This window comes from Capra hircus, chromosome 9 (assembly GCF_001704415.2).
Source record: "Capra hircus breed San Clemente chromosome 9, ASM170441v1, whole genome shotgun sequence".
In the NCBI taxonomy this organism is placed as follows: Eukaryota; Metazoa; Chordata; class Mammalia; order Artiodactyla; family Bovidae; genus Capra; species Capra hircus.
Genome location: NC_030816.1, coordinates 74,233,450 through 74,260,982, shown reverse-complemented (window position 1 = coordinate 74,260,982; position 27,533 = coordinate 74,233,450). Strand labels below are relative to the sequence as shown.

Sequence of the window (27,533 nt, the reverse complement as noted above, 5' to 3'; positions counted from 1 at the left end):
CCTTTACTCAGGTCTGGATCCTCCCGAGGGGGGCCTAAAGGACCAGAGAGCAGGTCCCCAGAGGAGGGCTTTGCTTCCTGACAGCCTTGAGGGGCTGCAGGCAAACCTCCTTCCTTCGCTCCCCTCCAGCCTCTGAGCCAGCAGCACACACAGATCTCAGGACCAGAGTCCCTGCCCCCATCTCTTCCTGGTGCCCCCAGCTGGGCGTCTCTATCCCAGCTCAGGCCCACCATACCCAGGCACCTCTGCTCAAGGCAGGGCCACTCAGTGATGGGGCTCTGGGTCACCAGAAGGCTGGTGAGGTGCAAATCACAGGCTGAACCACAACTGCTGCTGCTCCAGGAGCACAGGCCTGGCCTCACCCCTTCCCCAGTCTCTCCTGTGGGGCTTCTGCCTTGCCTGCTTGACCCAAGCCACTTCCTGTGAGAACAGGCCTTTGGATTTGGGTCTGTAAAGGCCTTCCCACCCCTTCCTCCTGGGATGAGAGCCCGGCCCCTCTCATCTTGGCCCCTGGGTGGGTCCCCTTCCTGCTGACACATCACGTGGAGCCCCCATGCTGCTCTCAGCCCCCGTGAGTCCTGCCCTCCCCCTGACTGCCTGCTATTCTCACACCACCTACCCTGGGCCCTGCCAGCCAGCAGTCTGTGCAACTTCAACAGGCCCCCAGTCTTCCTGCACCCAGCCACCCCCCCCCGCCCCCACTTCCCATTGTCATCTGACAGTAAGGAGCTATCAGAACTGAGGCCTGAGCTTGTCTGAGTTCTTGCTGTCAGGTTATATGAGGTTGTACTCACCTGGCTCATTTCTAGGATGAGGAGGTTCAGTGAAGGGCAGGGGTTGCATGGGATTCCCAAATCCAGGAGGAAGGTGTGAGAAGGCGTTTTCAGACCCTACTCCAAAGGCCTCTTCTCATATGAAGTGGCGGGGCAAGCAGGCAAGCAGGAGCCCCACAGTAGAGACTGTGGGAGGGGATAGGCTAGGCCTGTGCTCCTGGAGCAGCAACAGTTGTGACTCAGCCTGTGGACTCCCCTCCTTGTCCCCACACTAGGCCCTGTGCCCCTGCCTTCCCTCTGAATTCTGCCCTCAGTACCTCTTCTTGTAAAGGATCCAGGCTACGATGCCATTATGACAAAAATGGCAAGAACCCCAAGGGCGATCCAGGTGATGGGACTGATGGCCGGGGCCGTGGGCTGCTCTGTAGGCGGGACTGTGGGCTGCACTGTAGGCGGGACCGTGGTCGGTGATGCTGCAAGGAGAACAAGAGTGAAGCCCTTGTCCAGACCCCAAGCTCGGCAGATGCCTCCTCGCTCTCCTGACTCAGTACCCCTATTATGCAGAATTTACACCCATCACATGGAAGCCCCTGAGATAGATCCTCAGACGAGACAGGGGGAAGGGAGGAGCCCACTCCTCACAGGGCTCTGACAGCTAATGGGGGAGCAAGGTTTCCAACACAGGCACTCAATCCCGCTATGACATCAGAGATGGTGACATGAGGATACAGTCCTCAGGAGCTACAGCCGAGGTGGTATTGACAGATTTCCAGAAGAAGGATTGGTGACATTTGAAAGAAGATTCTGGAAAGAGGGTACAGTGAGAAATAAACCCCAGAAATCAAAAAGATGTCTACAGGTTTGGAATTAGCAAAAATCCATGTTGAGTTGACCAAAGGCCTGTGCTGTGAGGAGAGACGTCAGGAGGTGGGGGAGGAAGGATATGACAGAGTATCCGCAGGTCATTGCTCTCCCAGGAACAACTCACCTCCCGATGGATCCCTTCCTCAAACACACACACACACACACACACACACACACACGGGAGTGGGTCCATGTCACCATGAGAGGAGGATCACTTTCTCCTCCCTTCTCACTTACCGTGGTCTTCAACATTTCCTCCCAGCGCACCATGAAAGCCTGAAGCCAAGCCCGACAGTCTCCCATGGAGACCTTCTTCAGGAAGTCGGTCACTGCCCTGTCACTCTCCCACTTCTCCTTCATCCATCTGCCTCCAGGGTGATCCACTCTCCAGTGGCCATTCTCCAAATCAAAGTGGAGGCTCATTTGTCCATTCAAGCCAAACTGCCAGGATCCACTGATGTGTCTGTCATCCTCACAGCGACATGCCATCCTGGCCTGCAGGGTGAGGGGGTCTGCTCCCACCATGGGAAAGAAAGAGCTCAGCCTCTGGGCTTGACAAATTCTTTGCCCCACCTGGGTCCACTTCCCGTGGCCCAGCTAATGTGGCCCTGTGCTCTCCCCAAAGGCCACTCCTTCCACTGGTGCTGGGAGCCAGCATGGGGTATCCCACCCGTGGCAAAGGTCATGAGGAAAGGGGCCTGACAAAACGCAAAGGCGAGATCAGGCCTCGAGGAAAACCCCCTGGGCTTTCTCCAAACATCTGCCCCCCAAACCACAGTCTGCCTGCCTTACTGCATTATGCTCTCACCAACTCTTCTGACATTAACAGGGGGCTGTCCCCCCACCACCTTTCTCTGGAAAGAGTTAACTTAGAGCTCCAGCTAACAGTCTCCTGCATATAAAAGGAGTGTTTTGGCTCAAACCCCTCTGATGGCTCTCTAACTTGCCTTACCCAGACTTTTACAACTACACATGTGATTGTTTATACCCTCCCAACTGTGAGAGGCACCATAGAGCCTTTCAAAGAGTTAAAAAGTGATTAGAGTAGCGCTGGTATATGATTTCACTGTTGAGCCAATACTTGTTGCTAAGTTCCCATATCTCTTACCCACTGTGCATCTGGGAGTATATTTTGTTAACATAGTTAAAATGTAAAAAAAATAAAATAAAAAAAAAATGTAGCCTTGAAACTAACCACATCAGACTTTTGAGCTAATTGGTTTTTTCTTTGTTGTAACTTACTGCACCTTTGCTCCATGAAAAATGTAACTTTGTTTGATACTTTCTGAGGCTGACATAGATTAGACATATAAAGAAAAAAACACTTCAAGGGAAAATAACTTTTCTGGTTGAACAGCCTTTATCAAAAGAGGGTCTTAAAATGTTTCACAGGTCTCCAAGGCCAAAAGATATTGTACACAACATCATTTGTGAAAAAGATATAAAAGTCCTTTTTAAAAATAAAGCTATGTGGTCTTGCTCACCAAAACAGCTTGGTCTCCCCGTGTCAATCATTCTCTCTCTCCCTCTCACTCTCTTTTTTTCAGGCTGATCCCTTAGAACATAGAGGCTCCCTGCGTTCACTTATTTGCCCAGGTTTCTAGACCTAAATGGAAAGACGTTCTGCGTCTTCACTCCCTCGGGAGACCAGGAGGACACCTGTGGCCTCCGTGAACAGGGCAAACTTCTTATATTGAAGTTTTATTGGCTTTCTATGTAAACAAGAAATATCAGCCTCTTTCTCTCTATTTTCTTATCTACAACATTCTTTTCTTATCTCTCTTTAAATCAATCGCCGACTCAGTCCCTGCTTCAAATTATCCTAAATCCACCAGGACTAGACCCTGACAAGTGGCGCCCGGAACAGGCTATAGGGAAGGACCAATATCCAATTATATTTTTTACTTATAAACAGTGAATGTAGCTGAGCCCCTAATCTGGCCCTCCTGTACTTGGACTTTCTAACTCACCTCTGGCCATGCGTTTCTCCAGTGTAAAGTCATGCAGTTGGTCCTTGATCCAGTCCCTGATGTCTCTGAGTGTTTCGACCTGTATTTCCCAGGCCTTTATGGTTTTCACTTCTTCTCCTAGTAGACTTGTGAATATGATCTTAGCATGTCCACAATCATAGGAGAGAAAAACCTCTCCATCCACCTGCCCTTGAACCTCACACCACAGCTGTCTACGTCCGGGCTGAAGGTCGACGGTGAAGTTATAGGAAAGAGAGTGAGCATCTGTGAAGGCAAAGTGCAATAAGGGTGAGGTTGGGAGAAGAAGACCCATAGGCCTCCTCCCCCAGTTCTGTGAGAGCAGAGTTGGGCAGCAGGGCTGGGCTGACAGAGCAGGACGGCTCTGCCTGCCGCCCCCAACCCCTCACCAGGTACAACTGAGGAAGACGAAGAAGCCTCAGTCAGGCAAGAAACACCACAACCCTGCATGTGCCCCATTTCCACTCTGCTCACAAGCTCCCCACGTGGCACTAACAGACACATACGTTTCCCAGGGATGGGCCAGGCTGGTTCAGAAGGAAAGGCCTAAATCCAGAGGACTGTCAGCTTCTCTCTGAGTGTTCTGTGGAAGATTCAGAGGGTGAGGGGGCTGTTCTTGAGGAAGCGGATCACAGCCAGTGGGGCTGGGGATGGGGAGGATGAGCACAGAACCCAAAATGGGGAAGGGAGGGTTTATAATTATGGGTCACTGGGCTTAGCAAGGCCGGGGAGACATGGCGATCTTCAACTAGAATGGGTCTTGGAAGCCTGGAGAAAGGCCTGGCCTACACAGCATGAAAGAGAAAGTCCAGAACTTCCGAGGGCAGGTGGTAGAGGAGGGAATCCAAGGCTCAGAGAAGTGAACCTGCCAGGGAAGACACTGTATGAAAGGGCAGGAAAGTGTGCAGCCCACCAGCTCCATGGAAAGCCTGATGGACTCCAGGGAGCCCAAGAGGAAAGCGTGGATGAGAAGCATCTCCAACAGCTCAAGGATGACTTTTGCAGAAAGTCAGGGATGGTGGGAAGAGACTATGTTCCTGTGGGCTTCTATCAGGAACAGGGATGGAGTTTGTGGAAAAATCAGATTCCAGGTGGGGGTGCTCTAGGGCAGCAGAAAAGTAGGTGCAGGGATCAAAGTGATTAGGGAGTCTCAATGCCAGTCAGGGCCTGACAGCAGAGAACATGATGCTGGCTCATAGCACAGGGTGATCCTAAAGGAAAACCTATGGGCCGGAACCTAGATACAAACTCACTGGACCACTGAAAGAAATAAAGAGAGACAGAACACAAGGCTGATTGATAAGGAAGTCAAAGGCAGCCATCCCTACCAAACATCTGATCCAGGCCCATTTTCCAGATCTGAGCCACTTCTCAGAGCTCAGCCACCAAAGTTAGAAGCCACATTCTAAAGAGGAGGGCCCTTTCATCACCACATCGAATGCAAAAGTCCTTCCATTCTTTCCCAAAGAGCCACATGGTTATTTACTGGGGTAAGTGAACCTGCAGAAGCAGAAACTACTCTCACATTCACACTGCACTAGTGTGTTTCTAATATCTGGCACAGGAACTGTAGCATCATCATGGTCCCCCAAGTGTTGAAGCGATGCTCAGAGTACCAGGCCATTCATGGACAGCAGTCCCAGGTTCTGGTGCAGTGGTTATCACTGGGTCACAGACAACACAGCAGTCATTTCGCATGCCCTGGACTTGTGACAGGCATGGAGACCTGAGTAGCTAGTAAATTATCGTGGGGTGAAGGCTACCATATTAAGTGAATTCCAGATTCAAACTTCAGACTCTACCTCCCCATCCTCCAATAGTCCGTGTACACAATATCCTCTCGAGGGCTGCAGGGGTGTGGTCCCTATCCTATCTCCATTTAACTGCCACTGTGGCCTTAGGTTTCCTGTAATGGTACAGAGCAAAATATCTGAGGCTTTGCAGACCCTAGGTCTCTGGTGCAACCTGCTGTCCCAGCACAAAAGCAGTCACAATTGGTGAATGATGAGCATGGCTGGAGCTGCTCCTTGGGCAGATGACCCAGCAGAACCGGTGATGTCAGAGGTGTCTGTGGTCAGACAGGTGCTACATGCCATTTTCTACTTGAAGGCTCAGAACACAGACCCCGAGTGTCCTGAAGCCTAGGCCATGTCCACTTGCAATGGAGAAAGTCACACCATTTAAACGTGCCTCCTAGTGTGGGCCTGGGGCCTGGCAGAGATGAGGCCTCTGGTCATGGACTGGGGTTGCCCATCGTGATGTGGGCTCATCAACCCCATGTCATTAGTTCAGCTAGGCCAGCCGTCATAGGATAGAAGTGGTTATGTGTTTTGGCATAAGCAGGGCCACAAGGAACAAACAAGACCCACCAGCAGCGTGGCCTAGATGTGACGCTAGAATTGTTATATGGCCACTATCCTCTGCTCACACCTCTGGATTTCTGTATGGCACTTTGGACCAAGGTAGCTACTCTGTAATAAAGGAGCGGGGGCATTAGCCCATAACTTCCAGATGGTTTTTATTTTCCTAAGAAAAAGTACTTCATGCTTGAAGACAAATAATTCCCAAAACTAGTGAAAGAAAGCAAAACTTTAAAGGTGAATCAACTGCATTACCTTGTAGAAGTTAAGAAAATAAAAAGCAGTTGGTAGTAAGATTGTTAGTTCAAATATGTGTGTTTAAACAATTTTAAAACTATTTTGTAAGACTATACCCATACCTCAGAGGCAACTATGTGTAAAAAATTTACACAAACATTTTCAGTTCAAGCTAATAAAAGTGATATTGAGAAAGTATTCCACATCATTAAGTCTGTCTTCGAAAAGTTGAGATGCTAAAGCATTCCTAAGGCATGGTGTTCTGGAAGACAAATGTGCTTCTATGGTGCTGGGTGATGTACGTGACTGGCTGGCTCCAAGTGGGCCTCGACAGGCACCTTCCTCCTGACACTGGGGGACTGTGAGAGGAGAGTCAAACACAGGCTCCCAGGGCTTCATGGAGCTCTGTGAGACACTGGGCCAGCTTCTGGAACTCCACTTCTCCTCTGGATCGAAGGCCCAGCACAAGCCATCACATAAATAGTTCATCAGGACAGTTGATAGTCTGGGCTATTTGGTAACCCTCTTTCAGGTACGCAGCCACATCAAACGGGTAGATGTCCACTTAGGACATTTGGTCAGAGTCATAGACACATGGGCTCTTTTAGTAGCAGCATGCTGACTTCTTAGTTGTGGCATGCAGGATTCAGTTCTCCCACCAGGGATCAGACCCAGGCCCCTGCATTGGAAGTGTGGAGTCTTAGCCACTGGATCATCCAGGGAAGGCTGGAGAACTCATTATTAACCAGACTTTCAAAAGCCATCCATTGATCCCATGTGTTTGCTGTTCCCTAGACAGTGAGAGTCCATGGGGAACAAGACTTGGAGAGGGATTGGCTTTGCTCTTAACTTGAAGTTGTCATCAATGATGGAGCTCCTGGCTGCCAGGTCTTTGTGGATGACATCCTTCTGACCAGGTAGCTCATTCCACAGGCAATCTGAGCAGCCATGTGAACTAGGTTTTGTTGAGAAGTTTCCTGCAGACTATTGGCCTCTACAACTTTGCACTGTCATAAAAACAATTTAAGATACCCCCAGTTCATGTAAGGCAATCACCATGGGCTTTCCCCCTTTTTCTGTTCACACATGGGTAATAGGAAGATTTCTGTGATGAAGATCTCGTAGCTCACAACTTTCAGGGAGCATCGTAGTCACCTGAATTTCAGAAGCTCGATCTCTAATTGTTTTTACAAATGCTTGTTGCTCTTTATCTGGATCTTTTTCATCTACATAAACCTCCATGGAAAGTACATCAAAAGGTACCTTCTTAGAGTACTTCTTTTGAGTTCCTCTCCCTGGATAGATATTTTGATATCTTTCACCTTAGCTCTGGCCTCCAAAAGAGCGACACTTCTCAAGTCCTCCTCCTCTACCCACAAGGTCGGATAACTGGACATGGGACTTGTACTGTTGGGTGTGTTGCCTCTCACATACTGACACATCTGGGAACTGACTGGGACTGAGACAGCCCTTGGGAACTACTGCTGGCGCTGATACTACCTTCCAGTTCAATCCTTTTCATACGATGAAGATGCAAAACAGCTAATACTAGTACTGCAAGAGATATAACTGGACAGCAAATCCCTAGGCTGATATAAAACACACGTGCAGACACGGCTGGAGCTGCAAGTACAGGATCACAAATGGGTTCCTCTGCTCGTCGTTTTGTCCAAGGCTGAAGTTTTCCTTCCTCAATTTCTGGATGGCAACTTTTCCTTCGTTTCAACTCTAAGATGTGAAGCTTTTTGAAGTTACTGTCAAGTTGAGCTGCATTTAGTATCATAACTTCAGAATCTACTTTTCCAGGGACAGGACAGCTCGAGCCCAAACAGTGATACAGTGCGTGGGAGTTCTGGGGGCGGGGGCGGGGGGGGGCCCGGTCTGCAGGCAGCATAGCGAACCCTAGCTGTACGAGTGGCAACCTGCAGATCCCCATCCCAGGGAGACAGCCCTGTACATCCATCCTGCTGTGAGTGCCCGCCTCCACCGCCAAGGAGAAACCAGGCCACCTGCTGCAGCCCACCCAGCCCAAGCCATTGATAGATGAATAGCTCCTACACTGGCCACCCTGCTGGTGTTAGCTGATCCGTGATGAAGAGCACTGGTCCTTCAAGGGCCCAGAGCAAGTAGGAAAGGGGCCTATTTCCCTCAGCAGTAGTAAGAAGGAGCCAGACAGCATTAGGAAGGGACCTGCTGGTCTTCAAGGGCTGAGAGAAGTAGGGAATGGGCCTACTTCCCTCAGCAGTAGTAAGAAGGAACCAGAAAGCATTAGGAAGGGACCTGTTGGTCTTCAAGGATCAAGAGCAGTAGGGAAAGGGCCTATTACCTCAGCAGTAGTAAGAAGGAGCCAGAGAGCAGTAGGGAAGGGAGGTACATCTCTTCTGCAATAGAAAAAGGGACCAGAGAATCATAAGGAAGGACCTGCTCATCCTTTGTTTGCTGAGAGCAGTATGGAAGGGAGGTACATCTCTTCAGCAGTAGTAAGAAGTGGGTAGAGAGTGCTAGGGAAGGGCAGTGCTTGGTCCTTCAGGCGCTGAGAGCTGTAGGGAAGGGACCTACTTCCCTTCAGAAGTAGTAAGAAGGGACCAGAGAGCTGTAGGGAAGGGACCTGCTGGTCTTCAAGGGCCGAGAGGAGAAAGGAAGGGGCCTACTTCCCTCAGCAGTAGTAACAAGGGACGAGAGAGCAGTTCATAAGGGACCTGCTGATTCTACAAGGGCTGAGAACAGTAGAGAAGTGGCCTACTTCCCTTCAGCAGTAGTGAAAGGGTACAGAGAGCTGTAGGGAAGGGACCTGCTGCTCTTCAAGGGCCGAGAGGATTAGGGAAGGGGCCTACTTCCCTCAGCAGTAGTAAGAAGGAGCCAGAGAGAAGTAGCGAAGGGAGGTACATCTCTTCAGCAGTAGTTGAAGGGGCCAGAGAGACCTGTCGGTCTTTCCTTGCCGAGAACAGTATGGAAGGGGGCTACTTCCCTCAGCAGTAGTAAGAAAGGACGAGAGAACAGTAGGGAAATTATCTACTTCCCTTCAGCAGTAGTAAGGAGGGACCAGAGAGCAGTAGGGAAGGGAGGTACATCTCTTCGGCAATAGTAAGAAGGGACCAGAGAGTCATAAGGAAGACAGTATGGAAGGGAGGTACATCTCTTCAGCCGTAGTAAGAAGGGGCCAGAGAGCAGTAGGGAAGGGACTGTCTGGACCTTCAAGCTTCGAGACTGTAGCAAAGGGGCCTACGTCCCTTGAGCAGTAGTAAGAAGGGACTAGGGAGCATTAGTAAGTGACTTGCTGGTCTTCAAAGGCCGAGAGGAGTAGGGAAGGGGCGTACTTCCCTCAGCAGTATTAAGAAGGAACCAGAGAGCCGTAGGGAAGGGACCTGCTGGTCTTGAAGGGCCGAGAGCAGCAGGGAAGGGGCCTACTTCCCTCAGCAGTAGTAAGAAGGAACCAGAAAGCATTAGAGAAGGGACCTGCGGGTCTTGAAGGGCCAAGTGCAGAAGGGAAGGGGCCTACTTCCCTCAGCAGTAGCAAGGAGCCAGAGAGCAGTATGGAAGGGAGGTACATCTCTTCAGCCGTAGTAAGCAGGGGCCAGAGAGCAGTAGGGAAGGGACTGCCTGGTACTTCAGACGCCGAGAGCTGTAGGGAAGGGACTTACTTCCCTTCAGCAGTAGTAACAGGGGACCAGACAGCAGTAGGGAAAGGACCTGCTGGTCTTCAAGGGCCCAGAGGAGCAGGGAAGGGGCCTACTTCCCTCAGCAGTATTAAGAAGGAACGAGAGAGCAGTAGGGAAGGGACCTGCTGATCCTTCAAGGGCCGAGAGGAGTAGGGAAGAGGCCTACTTCCTTTTGCAGTAGTAAAAAGTGACCAGAGAGCAATAGGGAAGGGACCTGCTGGTCCTTCAAGGGCTGAGAGCTGTGGGAAGGGACCTACTTCTCTCAGCAGTAGTAATAAGGAACCAGAGCATCTCAGGCAAGGGATCTCCTTCCCGTCAGCAGTTGTAAACAGGGACCAGAGAGCAGCAGGGTAGGACCCGCTGGTTCTTCAAGAGCCGAGAGCAGTAGGGAAGGGGCATACTTCCCTTTTGCAGTAGTAAGAAGGTCCAGACACAGGAGGGAAGGGACCTGCTGGTCCTTCAAGGGCTGTGAGCAGTAGGGAAGGACCTACTTCTCTTCAGCAGTAGTAAGAATGTACCAGAGAGCAGTAGAGAAGGGACCTGCTGGTCCTTCAAGGGCAGAGAGCAGTATGGAAGGGATCTACTTCAGTTCATCAGTAGTAGGAAGGGACCAGACAGGGCTCTGTGCACAGATCATCAATACAGTTTAGTCGCTCAGTCATGTCTGACTCTTTGTGACCCCATGAACCACAGCATGCCAGGCCTCCCTGTCCATCACCAACTCCCAGAGTTCACCCAAACCATGTCCAATGTGTTGGTGATGCCATCCAACCATCTCATCTGCTGTCGTCCACTTCTCCTGCCCTCAATCTTTCTCAGCATCAGGGTCTTCTCAAATGAGTCAGCTCTTCATATCAGGTGGCCAAAATATTGGAGTTTCAGCTTCAACATCAGTCCTTCAAATGAACACCCAGGACTGATGATCTTTAGGATGGACTTGTTGGATCTCCATGCAGTCCAAGAGACTCTCAAGAGTCTTCTCCAACACCACAGTTCAAAAGCATCAATTCTTCGGCATTCAGCCTTCTTCACAGTCTAACTCTCACGTCCATACATGACCACTGGAAAAACCATAGCCTTGACTAGATGGACCTTTGTTGACAAAGTAATGTCTCTGCTTTTTAATATGTTGTCGCAGTGGATCATAATTTTTCTTCCACGGAGTAAGCATCTTTTAATATCATGGCTGCAATCACCATCTGCAGTGAGTTTGGAGCCCCCCCCCACAAAAATTAAGTCAGCCACTGTTTCCCCTGTTTCCCCATCTATTTCTCATGAAGTGATCGGACCAGATGCCATGATCTTCGTTTTCTGAATGTTGAGCTTTAAGCCAACTTTTTCACTCTCTTCTTTCACTTTCATCAAGAGGCTTTTTAGTTCCTCTTCACTTTCTGCCATAAGGGTGGTGTCCTCTGCATATCTGAGGTGATTGATATTTCCCCCAACAATCTTGATTCTAGCTTGTGCTTCTTCCAGCCCAGTGTTTCTCATGATGTACTCTGCAGATAAGTTAAATAAGCAGGGTGACGATATACGGCCTTGACGGACTCCTTTTTCTATTTGGAACCTGCCGGGGGCCAGCGTGAGGAACTCCGCCCATGGCAAAGGTCATGAGGAAGGAGGCTTGGCATATGCAAAGGCGTGAAGCCTCAGGAAACCCCCTGTTCCCGAGCATCTAACCCCAAAACCAGAGTCTGTTTTATGCTCTCACTTACACCTCTGACTTCACGGGGGGCTCTCCCCCATAACCGTTTCTCTCGGAGAAGGAGTAGACATGCAGCTCCAAGGCAATAAAAATTCTTGGGCGTGACAAGAGTGTTTCAGCTTACGGACTCCTCTGAAGGTTATCTAGCCCACCTGTATAGGTTCGTCCGGCCACATGTGATTGTTTACAGCCTCCCAATCTGAGAGGCACGAGATGTTTTAGACTTACTAAAGGCAAATTCTTTTGGGGAGTTAAAAATTATTAGTATAATGGGTTGGTTAGGAATTATATTGGTGAAGGGTTTTTCATTTGTTGTGTCAATAATTGCTGCCAATTCCCTGCTCTGGGTGGGACAAGGATATCTCAGGTCAAACCTCTCTGCTGACAGACTAGCTTGTGTGACAGGATTATCCATACTCCTGCCACATGATTGTTTACTACCTCTTAACCATAAATAGCACAGAGAGTTTTGGAGTATTTTGAGAGTCCTAATTAGCATAGGGCTTTTTTTTCTTGTTGAGTCAATGATTGCCGCCAGGCCTCCATATCCTTAGGCACCTGGGAATGTATTAATCCATATATTTGGACTATAGAAAAGGAAATATGGTAGTTATTGATGTTAGCAATACTAGACTTTTTGAGTTAATGGATTTTCTCTTTTGTAACAGATCACTGTACTTTGTTATAAATCAGTGTCCTTGCTATGTAAAATGTAACTTTATCGTACCTTATGACTAAATAGATCTTAAGGGGAGCATTGGTGAAAGGATTTTCATTTGTTGGGCTGATGTTTGCTGCTAAATCTCCATGTTCCCTACCCTTATAATGAATATAACTAGCATATAGGAAGAAATAAGTATTAACCTTTAAGCATATAGGAGAAATAAGCATTAACCTTTAAGATTAATCATGTTAACCTTGGGTTAAATAAATTCCTTTCTTGATTGTAACTCACTACACCCTCATGCTACAGGAATGTAACTTTACTGGACGGTGGTGCCTGGTTTAAGAAAAAACACCCTTGGAAAAAAATAAGATTTTGGTTATCAGAAAGAAAGAATCATAAAATCCCTAAGAACTTTTTATGTGAAGCACCTGATTTTGATAGAGGTCAGGACTGCTGACTCCCGCGTGACTCTGTATTCATCCCTATGTGTAACAAAGGTATATAAGCAAACCCAAAAATGAAATCGGATCAGTTTCCGGAAAGACTGATTCCCCCATGTCGCTTCTTTCTTGCTCCAGTTTTTCTGGCTGAATTCCCATCTGGAGCATGGATGCTATTCCACATAATCCAAGTTGTTCAGCCTCCTTTTCTCCACTAATCTTCCTACTACACTATCCATTTTTAATCTCTCTATATCTGTGATTAAATATGTATTTTTCCAAAGACGCCGACTCCGTCCTCACCTTCGAATCACCCTGGATCCACTGCGGCTGGACCCCGGCAGGAACCAGTCTGTTGTTCCATGTCCAGTTCTAACTGTTGCTTCCTGACCTGCATACAGGTTTCTCAAAAGGCGGGTCAAGTGCTTTGGTATTCCCGTCTCTTTCAGAATTTTCCAGTTTGTTGTGATCCACACAGTCAAAGGCTTTGGCATAGTCAATAAAGCAGAAATAGATGTTTTTCTGGAACTCACTTGCTTTTTCAATGATGCAGCGGATGTTGGCAATTTGATCTCTGGTTCCTCTGCCTTTTCTAAAACCAGTTTGAACACCTGGAAGTTCATGGTTCATGTATTGCTGAAGCCTGGTGCGGGAAAGCCGCGGCTGCGACAGGGGACAGGAGCAAGGCGGCTGCGTCGGCGCATAAGGGCAGATCATGGGCTTGTGGTTTTTAGGACGGCTCTGGGTCCCTTCCCCCAGCTCCAGAACTCCCACTTCCTGGGGCCGGGCTGAGCCCTGGGGGGGCCTCAACACCATTTCCTGTAGCGTTCTGGCCCCCTCTTCTCCTAGCGTCACCTCCCAAACTCCCCGCATTACTGCTCCACCAAGGCACCCCTGTTCTGGCCCGGAGAGCCCGCAAGTAGCCTGGGGGAGCCACCGAGGAGTAAAGGACCCAGGGGAGGGAAAAGAGGAAAGGGCGGCGGCGCCACCCCGCAAGAAGTTTCGCGAACCCCCTCGCACCCAACTTCCTCACGCCGGCCGCCCTCCGGGCCCATCCCCCGCCCCCCGCGCGCAGGTTCATCCCGGAACTCACCGCCGGGAGTCCCGCTGAACCAGACAATGAGAAGCAAGTCCAGGAAGCCAAGACGGGTCTCCGGGCCACCCATCTCTCCCTTTACCACCTGGATCTCGATTTTGCAGGCGTGGAGGATGCCAGGTCAGAGGAGCCATCCTTTCTGGGGAGGCAGACACTGCGCTTCTGGCGCTGCCAGCGCTGCTCCACCCGCACGCCCCGGCCAGGGACAGGCCCCTGCGGTCATTAACCTGAGGCTTCCCCAGACTGCTAATTAGCAGCCAGGGTGTTGCCACTTCCTCCTCTTCCCACTTGTTGGAGGCGTTCCGTGAGCTTATAGCCAGAATATTCCTAGTTTGATCATTTTGATCTCCCTAATTAATAGAAATTGATCAGAGGTCAGGGAAGAATTTCTGGCAAGAAGGTCATGGAGGGGAGAGCTCAGGCCTTCCTGCTTCCCCATCTTGAGCTTGCCTTGATGACTGACCTTTTCATTGTATTGAGTTTCCTTAAGGTTTTTCATACCATCTTATAAAAACTTGAAGGAACTTTTCAGCCAACCCAGTTATTGTTTCCGGTGCCATTCAGGTGGCAAATAGTTCATAAACGTCGTCTGTGTCCTGACCGGTCCACTGATCTGCCCTTCTCTCATCTCTCTCCCTCTACTCGGGCTTCCTGAGTCCCAGCGACACAACAGTATTGAAATTAGGCCAGTTCATCACTCTGCAAGTTTGCTTCGGTCCCATTTGTTTATTTTTCCTTAAAAATTTCAATGCCGATGCATTTTGAAGAAGGATTCTGTGTAATTCTACAGGTTGTTTGCCCCTCCTTTTTTTTTCTGTATAATTGTACAACTTTGAAAATTACATAAGTTATAATGATCCAGTATTATTTGTCATTCAAACAAAACAAAACAAAACAAAACAACTTTCTCTTGCTCCCAGCAACCATCCAAGGGGAATGAAAGTTCCTGAAAGAAGGCCAATTCAAGATGGCTTCTACTCTGGTAGAAACAGAAAACAAAAAGATGAGAAAAAGCAATAAAGAAACAGATCCTCATCAAACTTACATACTTTTGCACAGCAAAGGAAACCATACACAAAACAAAAAAAGGCAAACTACATACTGGGAGAAAAGATTTGCAAATGATGCAGCTGATAAAGGGTTAATTTCCAAAATATACGAAAAGCTGTTACAACTCAATAATAAAAACAGGGAACCCAATCAAAGAATGGGCAGAAGATCTAAATAGACATTTCTCCAAAGAAGGCATACACATGGCCAATAGGCAAGTGAAAAGATGCTCGATATCAATATTTATTATTTTTAATTAATTAATTTTAAAAATTTATTTTATATTGATTTGAGTATATAGTTGATTAAAAATGTGTGTTAGTTTCAGGTGTACAGCAAAGTGATTCAATTAAGCATATACATGTATCTATTTTTTTTACAAATTCTTTTCCCATTTATGTTATTATAGAATATTGAGCAGAGTCCCCTATGCCACACAATAAGTACTTGTTGGTTATCTATTTTAAGTATAGTAGTGTGTATACGTCAATCCTAAACTCCCAGTTTATCTCTCTCCATCACCTTTCACCTCTGGATATATGCCTAGGAGTGGGATTGCTGTATCATATGGTAGCCTGAACCTGCCTGCAATGCAGGAGACCTGGGTTTAATCCCTGGGTCAAGTCATGACCCAGACAGTAGGAGCGATTTGGCTTTTTAACAAGTAGGATAGGCATGTTATAAGGAGAGTGAGTAGGGCACAAGAGACCCTGACACAGCAGCTTAGAGATGTTGGATTTTAATCCCTGCTGATGTATTTGGGAAATAGGATATTGAGGTTGATTGGGAAACTTTGTTGGATCTTTTAGACAAATATAAATGGGAGTATGGTGGGAGGCGATGGTAAACCCTATCCCAGACTATAAGGTTTACAGACGAGGAGGGTAGTGGGGGAGGTAAAGAAATAGTAGGTTCGAGAAGCAGTAGCCAGGCCAGGTCAGGAGAAAGATTTGGAACAGTGAGGAAAGGCTTGAATTTGGAGAGTAGATCCTTTCCAAGGATTGGAGTGGGGCGATTTGGGAGTACAAGGAAAGAATGGGAGAATGGGGTATTTTGAAGTGTGCAAGGCAAAGGCTTGGTAATCTGTGGTGTAGGCGCTAAACCGTCAACCCCCATGACAGAGATCTGAAAGACTTTAGTTTTTCTGGAATAAGCAGGCGTGGCAGAACAGGTGGCCCCTGTGTTGCTAAGAAAAGAGATCGGCTTCCCTGCCACTGTGAGATACCCTGGACTCCATAAAGGTGATGAGAGTTGGGGCCTGGGGCCCTGGGCACTTTCAGTCTTCAGCGGCCAGTCCGAGGAGCCTGGGCAGAGCTGGGTCTGAGGACTCCTGCTCGGGACCGGGAGGAGATGTCCGGATCCCTAGACAGGGATTAGGGCAGCCCACCTTCCAATGTCCCTTTATGCCACAGTTAGGACATGGGCCCGGAGGGGGCCTGGGCTTTGGGCATGAGCGGGCCCAGGGCCCTTCTCTACCGCACTTGTAACAGGGCCTAGATGATTTCTTCTCTCTGTCAGAGGATTAAGGTTTGGAGCTGTGTAGAGCAGAGGTTAAGAGATGATATTTAGCCTGATCTTTTTGAGCCTTTACTAGTTTTGCCTGTTCTTCCCATTTATTGAAAAATTTTAAGCCAAATTTTAAAGATCTCATTGAGAGGTTTGAGGGCCTTCCTCTCTGCCTCTTTTAGCTCTTTTTGAATGTCTAGGGATGATTGGGAAATAAAATGGGTATTCAGGACAATAGTACCTTCTTTTGAAGTTGGATCTAATTTTGTATATTTTTGTAGGGACAGAATTCTAGCTAGGTTAACAGAACAATGCCTTCTGTTAATCTAGCTAGAATTTGTGCTGCATTTTCATCTGGTCTTTGAGTTATTTCTTTGAGTTTATCAAAGTTAACAGCCTTATGTCCTGCTTTTTGGAGGGCTGTAGTAAGGCAAGTCACCATGTGATTATGGGCTGTTCACCCCAGATGTCCTGCCTGGTAGGCCCAATCAGGCCCAGGTGTCCCTGGGAATGGCACCTAGGTCTACAGGTTTAGTACCATCAGTTTGATGTATTTCATGCGCATGAGCCTGAGAAGCTTGACAGACTTGTTCTTTCTCTTCTGGGAGGAGGGTAGAAGAGAGTATAACATAAATATCATGCCAGGTCAAGTCATAAGACTGGGTGAGGTATTTAAATTATTTTAAATAAAAGTGTCCCTTGAGAGTCCCTTGGACAGCAAGGAGACCTAACCGGCCCATCCTAAAGGAAATCAGTCCTGAACATTCATTGGAAGGACTGATGCTGAAGCTGAAACTCCAATACTTTGGTCACCTGATGTAAAGAACTGACTCATTGGAAAAGACCCTGGTGCTGGGAAAAATTGAAGGCAGGAGGATAAGGGGATGACAGAGGTGGAGATGGTTGGATGGCATCACCAACTCAATGGACATGAGTCTGAGTAAGCTCTGGGAGTTGATGATGGACAGGGAAGCCTGGTGTGCTGCAGTCCATGGGGTCTCAAAGAGTCAGACATGACTGAGCGACTGAACTGAACTGAAACAAGTGTCAGGGTCAGAGGAAAAAGAGCCAAGATGTTTCTTAATTTGAGATAAATCGGAGAGGGGGAATGAGACGTGTCCCCGAACAATGCCTTCTGTACCAGCCACCTCTACTAAGAGAAGGAGGGGAGCAGGAGAGATTCAAGGTCCTGTTTCTTTAAGGCCCTTTGTAGCCAGGTGTGAAGAGGGGATTTAGGGAGGTAGGGATGGGACTTAAGACTCAGGTAGCAGGGTGGATCAAAGCCCCAGAGCCCCTTCCAAACAGGCTTGGAAGGAGGGTGAGAAGTGGTGGCCGCCTGCACCTGAGAGCAAGAGGAGAGGGGGAACCTAAGGTGGAGGTTGGGGAACTGGGTCTGCTACAGTGGGATTAGAGGCTATTGGAGGTGCACTGTGGTCAGAAGGCTCAAAAGAAGAGGAGGAAAAATCCGAACAGGGATCAGGAGATATAGTATTGGGGGTATGTGGCCCAGGATGGGCTAAAAGTATTTCAGGAGTAGAACAGGAAGTACAGAGAGGACCAAGGGTGGAAAGCAAAGAAAGCCTGAACATAAGGGATCTCTGACCACTTGCCATTGCGGCAACCAAAGTTATAGAGGTCCCGTAAAGTACTGGAATGGAGAGTTCCGTTTTCTGGCCATTGGAACCTAATATCCAGTTGAGATTGTGGCCAGACAGTGTTAGGGTGATAAGTGAGTTGCATTGGCCTTATCTCTCCTTGAAAACCCAAGGTTTTTAGGTTTTGGAGAAGGCAGCCTAAAGGGGTAGATTTTGTAGGTTGGGACTGAGAATTTCCCATTATAGACAAATAGGGAGGGAGGGCAAACTGGGGAGAGAGAAAAACGAGAAAAGTCTCAGAGAAAAGGCGTACCCACTCTCACGGGCTTCTCAGACAGTCAGATAGCGGCAGGGTCTACCTTGAAATCAGTTCAGTTCAGTCACTCAGTCGTATCCGACTCTTTGCAACCTGATAGACTGCAGCACACCAGGCTTCCCTGTCCAACTCCCGGAGTTTATTCAAACTCATGTCCATTGAATCCGTGATGCCATCCAACCACCTCCTCCTATGTCATCCCCTTCTCCTCCTGCCTTTAATCTTTCCCAGCATCAGGGTATTTTCTAATGAGTCAGTTCTTCACATCAGGTGGCCAAAGGATTGGAGTTTCAGCTTCAGCATCAGTCCTTCCAATGAATATTCAGGATTGATTTCATTCAGGATGGACTGGTTAGATCTCCTTGCTATTCAAGGGACTCTCAAGAGTCTTCTCCAACACACACACTATAGTTCAAAAGCACCAATTCTTCGGTGCTCAGCATTTTATTTTTTTGAAATGGGCGTCCCCTATTTCAAAGTGGGAGCAGGGCCCAAGGGCTGAGGGGATCCTCTGCCTAGCTCTAGGGCTTCAAAAACCAGACCAGAGAAAGAGGATCCCAGAGAGCAGGAATTCACTCACCCCTGCAGCTGATGAAATTAGAGCCTGTGTGTGGATGTCAATCCAGGAAGGCAAGTGGAGAGTCCCATCCTGGGGACTCCCTTCAGTTTCTTAGCAAGGTCCAAGGGAGGGAACCACCAAAGGTGGGCTCAGGAGAGGAGCCCACCTAGCCACAGTGGGTCTTCCCTCCCATGTTGCAGCACCAGAAACGTAAGGCAAACGTGATGAAAAAGAGAGTGAGCCAGGCATTCAAGCAGAGAAAGATTTATTATAGGAAGAAAGAAAGAAAGTGACTGGCTAGAGAGAGAAACCAGTGCTCTCTTTTTACAGCCAAGCCTTCTTATACCCTATGGATGGGAAATTGTGCCCTGGAGGAAGGGGGCCTCAGTTTGTCTTTAGCCTGTCGCTGGGGTCTTACGGTCACTTAGTCAAAGGGGTCTCAGGGTCGGGTGGTCACGTAGTCTTGAGAAACTGGCACCAGCGGGGGAAAACAGGATATCGCCTTAAGGAAGGTACAGTCTGCCCCCCAGGGCAATGTGGCCACTGTGACTTCATCCCTTGATTGTCAGGTCACCACAATGGGCCATATTTTAACAATACGCTATGAGCCCCTTGCGAACTGTAACATGTGCAATGTTTTTTCTAAGTTGGATCCCACCGCAGAGGCCTATAGGTACATGTTCACACTTTTATTGGCGGGGGGGGGGGGGGGGGGCTCCCTTTTGACCTCCAAGAAGCCTTCCTGCACATGTGCACACAGGGAAGTCTTCCTTAACCTCAGGAGTGGGCACCTTATCTCTGCTTCAGCGGAGCTCAACTTTTGCCACTAACTTTGTCCTTGGAGTGAGGACAAAGCTTGAATGTTATTCCACCTGACAAATACCAGTGTCCAGCCCAGAGGCCCACTGTTGCCTACCTCACCAGAACCCGGGTCGGTGCCACTACTGGGGATCCACCCCTAACAGAAGCACAGGACCTGGAAGGGCAGGAGGGGCTGCGGCTTCAGGCCTGGCCTCCCATCCCTGTGCCCTTAGGTGAGGCTGAGGCTCCTGCCTCTGCCTTGTCTCTGGAGCATGGCTGCGCGATGCTTTTTCTCTCTCCTGGAATTGGTCATTGTTCTGCAGAGCTGGGTCCCCTCAGCCAAGGAGGAGGGAACTCTGTCTTGGTGAAGGAAGAAGATGAGTCTTTCTCATCCTTCCCTCAATCTTCTGAGCCAGGGGCTTGGGGCTTTGCCTGTTTCTTTCTTCAGATGTGTGTGTGTGTGTCTGTCTGATTTCCAAGTGTGTTTAAAGGGGCCTGTAGATTAGCCAGGAGGTACCAGGGAAGTTGTCCCCTCCCAGTGTTTGAGAGAGAGCCTGGTCTTCTGTCAACAGAAATAAGCAAGAAACAATTTGTAATAAGAATAGAAAAGAGTTCTGTTGGAGCCAAGCAACAACCAGCCCGTGGCCAGCTTTCAGGTCACTCTGAGAACATGCTCCAGAGAGGCAGGGTTTTCCGCACAGTCTCATATCTCGTCAGGACAAAGAACAAAAAGAAGCGAGGCTTCTATTTCTCCAATGATTCAAGAAAGAACAGACCAGCATGCACACATCCAGTCGGTACAGCCTTGGCCCCTGGGAAGGGCGTCTTACCCTCAAAGAAGGACCAGCATTGGAATCCCAGGAGGAAGGGCATTTAATTCTTCATTTTTAGCATGGACATTCTTTCCTTCTGGTCAGGGTGTCCTTTTCCGTAGCAATTAAAGCAGACGTACAGTGTGTGTTTGATAGGCCACAAACAGGCTATTTTAACTAACATAAAATTCAGGTAAACTCATGTATAAGCCAGAATGACTTCCCTATATCCCAATATGTGAAAATCTCTTTCATCACTACTCTGCAATCTTGCCTCTTAGACCCCAAGGTAGACCCCTCCTCGCACTGCGCCTTTCTCTGGATCTTCTGGAAAGCAGACCCTTGGTTTACAACTCCTCCCTCTAGTCTTCCTCTTCACTCTGCCTGTTGCTGTGTCCTACCTTCTTCCCCAGGAGGCCTCTGGCCACCCTGCGCCCCGTGTTCATTTACCACGTTTTCCAGGATGTTCTGCCTCTTCACTATCTGCTGAACGTCCTGTGTGTCCAGACAGACTGTGAGCCTTTGGAGGATACATGTGTTAGTAGCTCAGGAATGTCTGATTCTTTGCAACCCCACTGACTGTAGCCCAGCAGGGATTTTCCAGGTAAGAATACTGGCGTGGGTTGCCATTTCTTTCTCCAGGGGAACTTCCCAACCCAGGGATCAAACTCACTTCCCTGTCTATCACCAACTCCCAGAATTTACTCAAACTCATGTCCATCGAGTCAGTGATGCCACCCAACCACCTCATCCTCTGTTGTCCCCTTCTCCTGCCTTCAATCTTTCCCAGCATCAGGGTCTTTTCCAATGAGTCAGTTCTTTGCATCAGGTGGCTAAGTTTATTAACATGTATACCTCATGTATATATGGGAGATACCCACGGAAAAATGAGTATCTCCTTAGAATTCAGACTTAAATACTACCTTTAATTGTACAGCACAGGGAATAGAGTCAATATTTTATAACTATAAGCGGAGAATAACATGTTAACATTGTGAATCACTGTGCTGTATACCTGAAACTTACATAATAGATATCTCAAAACCACAATCCAAAAAAATTTTAATAAATAATAAAAAGCAGTTTATATCATACACACACAAAATATCACATTAATAAGGAAATGAGAGAGGAGAGGGATGTAGGCTTAGGGGAGATAAAAGATGTTTAAGAAAGTGAGAAATGGAATATCTTCTGCCATATCAGCAAATGAGGATGCTATAGCCACCAGTGATTGCTCAGCCTTCCTACGAGAGCTGGTGAGCCCTAAGGGCACTCAGGAAGAACACCTATGATCTAGCAGCCATCAGGCTGCAGCCATTATTTAAGGGGCTAGAAAAATTCACATTGAGATATCTGACCAACAGTTATTTGGGGCAAGAATTAGACCAAGGGGCCTGACCATCTTGGCTCAACCCCACTCTGGGGATCCCAGAGCTTTTTATATAAAACTAGATAAAATGGACAGGGAAAAAAAGAAAAAAAAAATTCCAATATGCTTCCCCTGTGGCTCAGTGGTAAAGAATCCGCCTGTGATGCAGGTGACATAGGTTCGAACGCTGGGTCAGGATGATCGTCTGGAGAAGGAAACGGCAACCCACTCCAGTATTCTTGCCTGGGAAATCCATGGACAGAGGAGCCTGGTGGGCTACCGTCCATGGAGTCACAAAAAGTTGGATGCGACTGAGCTACTGAACAACAACAATAACGATAGAAACTAAAGTTAAAAGGTATACAAGTTAATGGAATTTAGATAAGAGTATATAAAATTGGTACATTTAAATGGATTTATAGAAAATGGTTAAATCTCTTGTTTAACTGTACTATGAGATAGATATGTTTCACTGGAGAATAGTTCTCCTGCGTGGAATTATAAGACAAGAGATATAGATTGCCACCCAGGAGATAATAACTAAACATACTAACCGATAATGTTACCTGAGCCACACAAGAAAGGGGAAAAAAAAAAAAAAAAACAACTGGGAACTAACATACTAGGACTAATAAAAATAGTGATTTTGCTTTGGGTGTAATTTGTAAACTCAAAAGGATCTTTGCTAAATACTTTATATAAACCTTTGAAGGCATGGTAAGTTAAACTCTAAAGTTCTAAAACAGACAATTAGTAAAAGAAGTTTCAGTTTTGTTAAAGATCTTGTCACTGATTTTAATATCTTTAGGTGACAGAACTGTTCTTTAGAAAACTATAAAAGCAACTGGCTTTCTCTTAGAAATCTCTTACAAACCAAAGTGTAAATACAAGCCCCAAGGACTGAGACTGAGCCTAATTAGCTCCATCAGACAAGAGTTGAAACCAAGGGGAAAAGTGGCAGCTTTAAAATTAAAAGCGCTGGGAATGTTCTGTTAACCAAACCGCACAGATAGCAAAGCCTTTGTCATCTGAGCAAACAATGTTAATGTATTTCAGCTGTTCTTTGTAAACTAATAACTTTATATTGTAATACCCGATTCATGGTTAAGCTTTTAAGTGAAGCTATGAGATCTCTGGTTTTGCCTGTATATTTCTGTGTACACATTATACATGTGAGATATCTCTACTTCTAAAAAGTTTGATCAAAATTAGATTTATAAATAACTATTTAATTTTACTAAAAAGCACTTACATTTAAAGACAGTGGCTAAATAACTTTCAGGTTCACGTGAACTGGCAAATATTCAATATTAAGTTAATATCTGGTATTAATGTTTGTTTGTTTATCTAATTGATATAACATGTCAAGACTCATCAGAATTATGTAACTCCTTATTGTACCTAGATTTAATACATAAGACCTTACTAGATCTGTTATAAGAAAAATAACGATATTATGAAATCTGAAAGTAAATGTAAATGAGATAAAAACATTGGGATAAACTCTTTAAAATAATTATATTTTAGAAATGTCTACCTAAAATAATCTTTCTAGATATTTGATAACTGAGTTTGAGCAGAGATGGCTGGATGGCATCACTGACTCGATGGATGTGAGTCTGAATGAACTCCAGGAGTTGGTGATGGACAGGAAAGCCTGGAATGCTGCAGTCCAGGGGGTTGCAAAGAGTTGGACATGACTGAGCAACTGAAATGACTGACTAACTGAAAGTCCTAGAACTGTGTTAATTTAAGTGATAAAAGTTTATTAAATAAAATATACTGAAACATCAATTACTAAAAAACACTAAAGGTATTTCAGCTCAGATCAGTTCACTCGCTCAGTTGTGTCCGACTCTTTGCAACCCCATGAATCAGAGCATGCCAGGCCTCCCTGTCCATCACCGGAGTTCACTCAGACTCACGTCCATCGAGTCAGTGATGCCATCCAGCCATCTCATCCTCTGTCTTCCCCTTCTCCTCCTGCCCTCAATCCCTCCCACCATCAGAGTCTTTTCCAATGAGTCAGTTCTTCGCATGAGGTGGCCAAAGTACTGGAGCTTCAGCTTTAGCATCATTCCTTCCAAAGAAATCCCAGGGCTGATCTCCTTTTAGAAATATCAAAAAATGTTGCTATCACATTGAGATGTTCTCTATAAGAGAACAAAAGTTTTAAAGACTTATCACTAGTGTTTATGATAACCGTTAGTCTATAAAATGCCAGTGTAAAAGATAGTCCATTGCTTAATTCTTAGCTTTTACTAAAAAATAAGGTTTTAAGTGCTGAGGATTCTAATTTAAACATGTCACTAAAGCTATAAGGAATAATACAGTAACATTTCAGTATATAGTAAGAAGTAAAATATATGTTTTCAGTTTAAAAAGATATGAGAAATGAGATTACATTTTATGGAGGAAAAAAATTAGCTGGGTGAGCATATTTAGATGGAAAAATGAGAGACAGGATGAATACAGAAAGTGATGAGAGATTATGCAAAAGAAGCCTGAGGAGGAAAATTTTATACATAGTTAGGATAAACAACACCTAAGTGCTAAGTGAAGTCGCTCAGTCGTGTCCGACTCTTAGCAACCCCATGGACTGTAGCCTACCAGGCTTTTCCGTCTATGGGATTTTCCAGGCAAGAATATTGGAGTGGGTTGCCATTTCCTTCTCCAGGAGATCTTCCCAACCCAGGGACTGAACCCGGGTCTCCCGCATTGTAGGCAGATGCTTTACCCTCTGAGCCTTGAAGCTAACTAAATGGATTTTGTTAAGTAAGCTAATGCAAGACTGGAATTTGATTTCTCTTTCTGTTAAAGTGCTCCTGTTTGAAAACAAATTGCATGAGTTTCTGTGCCCTTAGGTGAGCCATATTTACTGTTTTTGTGACTTTGGTGAAGTGAATAAGTACTGTTTCAGTGACCTATGATCCTGTTGTTTTAAAACTTTTTTTAATATTTCTAACAAACTTCCCAAATAGTAAAATCTAACTAAAACTCCTTTAGCCTCCAGCTGACTCAGAGATGCTTCAAAAAAAATCTCTGAGACATCTCAGAGAGAAATACTAAATTAAGTTTATTTTTAATTCAAAAACCTTGTCAAGTTATTGAAGGTAAACTTTAGGTTGTAATGTATAGGTAAATGTCATTGATAAAGATATTCCAAAATTTATCCCTAACATCTGATATGTCCTGATATAATGTTATCAGTCATAAATCTAGTTATTATCCTAAAAGGTTATATGTTACAGAAATATCCAAGTTTCTTGCAAATTACATTGTATTCAAAGTTTTAACTAAACTATTTTAAATTTGTCCTTCACAGAGTATTATAATTTTACATTGCTTGTACAAAATAAAGATTTTCAAAAAGACTCATAAAAAGAACCTGTTTAAACAAATGTAAGTTTCTGATAGCCTTTAGGTAATGCCGCTAAACTGGATGATAAATGACAACTATAATAGAAAACTTGACTAATTCCTGCAGATCAATAGGAGTTAAGTACATGACACTAAATAGATAAATATAATTTATCACTTTAATTTCAGAAAACATACTAACTTGAATCTGTCTTCCAGTAAACCTTTTTCTCTGATACTGTCACAAGTTGATATATGAAGCCTTTGTAAACAAAGATGAAACATTTAACTTTTTCTCTCTACCTGATACTGGCAAAATTTGGATTCTCCAGCTGGCTCTCCTATGGATTTGATGGTTTATTACAACTGGATTACAACTAGTGATACTAATCTTTGTTTTAATTTATTTTTCATTTCCAAATTGTTTATGTCCGTGTCTCTACTACACTATGACTCTGTCAATGTTGCTATTAACAGCTGCTGCTGCTGCTGTCGCTGCTAAGTCACTTCAGTCGTGTCCGACTCTGTGTGACCCCACAGACGGCAGCCCACCAGGCTCCCCCGTCCCTGGGATTCTCCAGGCAAGAACACTGGAGTGGGTTGCCATTTCCTTCTCCAATGCATGAAAGTGAAAAGTGAAAGTGAAGACGCTCAGTCGTATCCGACCCTCAGGGACCCCATAGACTGCAGCCTTCCAGGCTCCTCCATCCATGGGATTTTCTAGGCAAGAGTACTAGAGTGGGGTGCCATTGCCTTCTCTGGCTATTAACAGCTACATTACCTATATTTTATAAGATTGTTGTCTCTTAGAGTGTATAACCAGGCTTCCAACAAATGGAACAGTGACTTAAAACAATTAATCAAATATTTAGTTCTGTATGTGATCAATAATTATAATAGTGTGACTCTAGGTAAGGGGAAAGAAAAGAAGGGAACTATCTCCTGGATCACAATAGTTTAAAAGACAGAGGACCCAGGAAATCTTTCATTCTCTATCAGTGGGTCTAATCCAGAAACTAACACCTGGAGCGATATATCAACGAAAACCTTCACCTGACCTGGGATGAGCCTCCCAGCACCGTGGGACCAAAATTGGTCACGAAATGTCTCCCAAATATCGGTCTAATTTCTGACCAAGGGAAAGGACTGGAAAATGGAATATTTCCTGTTATGTCAGTAAAGGATGTCACAGTCATCAGCAATTCCAGCCCTCCAGAGCACTCAGGAGGGAAAAGAACACCTGTTTGATATGGCAGGAATCAGGCTGCAGCCACTTGCTACTGGGAGCCCTGAGGAACTTGGAAGGTGAAGACACAGACAAGTGGCCTCAGAGAGCTGAGATGCATATGAAAGGAGTGATTCCAGTGAGCCCAGACTCTTGCATCTTCCCATATATAGGAAAGCACTAAATTCCCTAACTTGAGCTATCTGGTTTTCTTTAATTCACAAAAATACTTTTGACGTTCAGACTACCTGCCCTGTGTTGCAAACTTCTACATCACCTGAGTCCTCCTCGCTGCCTTCTTGGAAGAATTCTCTCAAGGCTACTTGAGATGCTACCTCTGGGATTTATGTCTGAAAAATTTCCGCAAATAAAACACAGCTCTCAACTTTTAGGCTGTGACTATTTTTTAAGTCAACAATGGTCAATTAATTTTCAAGTCATGGGCAAAGAAGAGTGTTTTCAGCAAAAGGTGCTGGGGCAACTGGAGAGTTACATGCAAAAGAATGAGGTTGACCCGCCCCCTAACACCATATACAAAATTAACTCAAATTGGATCATAGACATACACTGAAGAGACAAAACTATGAAGGTCTTAGAAGAAAAGATGAGTGAATCTTTGCCTTTGCATTTGACAAAACTGTTCTTAAATACAATACTAGCCACAAAAGACAACAGAAAAAAAAAGACTTTCAAAATTAAAAGAAAATTCCTTTTTAAAGGATACCATGAAGAAAGTGAAAAACTGAGAGAAGATATTTGCAAGTCATGTGTCTGGTAGGGCTTCCAGGTGGCTCATTGGTAAAGAATCTGCCTGCCAACGCAGGAGACACAAGTTTGATCCTGGATCAGGAAGATTCCCTGGAGGAGGACATAGCAACTCTCTCCAGTATTCTTGCCTGGCAAATCCCATGGATAGGGGAGCCTGACGGTCTACAGTCCATAGGGTCGCAAAGAAGCAAACACAACCGAGCGGCTGAACACAAGAACGAGCTCACATATATCTGGTAAGTGACCGACATCAGAATAGATAAAGAACTCACACTCCATAATGGGTGTGCTCTCTGGACAAGCTCCCAGGGAGGACCCATGGCAGATGATCTAAAAAGTGCTGAGGAACCACAACGGATGAAAGGACACGCTGTCACATC

At 46.1% G+C, this 27,533-nt stretch overlaps 1 protein-coding gene across 1 annotated transcript in view; it reads right to left on the bottom strand.

The window, feature by feature from the left end:
* LOC108636773 (NKG2D ligand 3-like) overlaps positions 8-27,533 on the bottom strand; it is a 43,282-nt gene continuing 15,756 nt past the window's right edge. Inside the window, exons 2-4 of the mRNA XM_018053518.1 lie at positions 3,608-3,871; positions 1,875-2,149; positions 8-34 (exon numbers count right to left, since the gene is read on the bottom strand). Of these exons, the coding sequence (XP_017909007.1) occupies positions 8-34; positions 1,875-2,149; positions 3,608-3,871 (566 nt within the window). The remainder of the gene's footprint in view (positions 35-1,874; positions 2,150-3,607; positions 3,872-27,533) is intronic.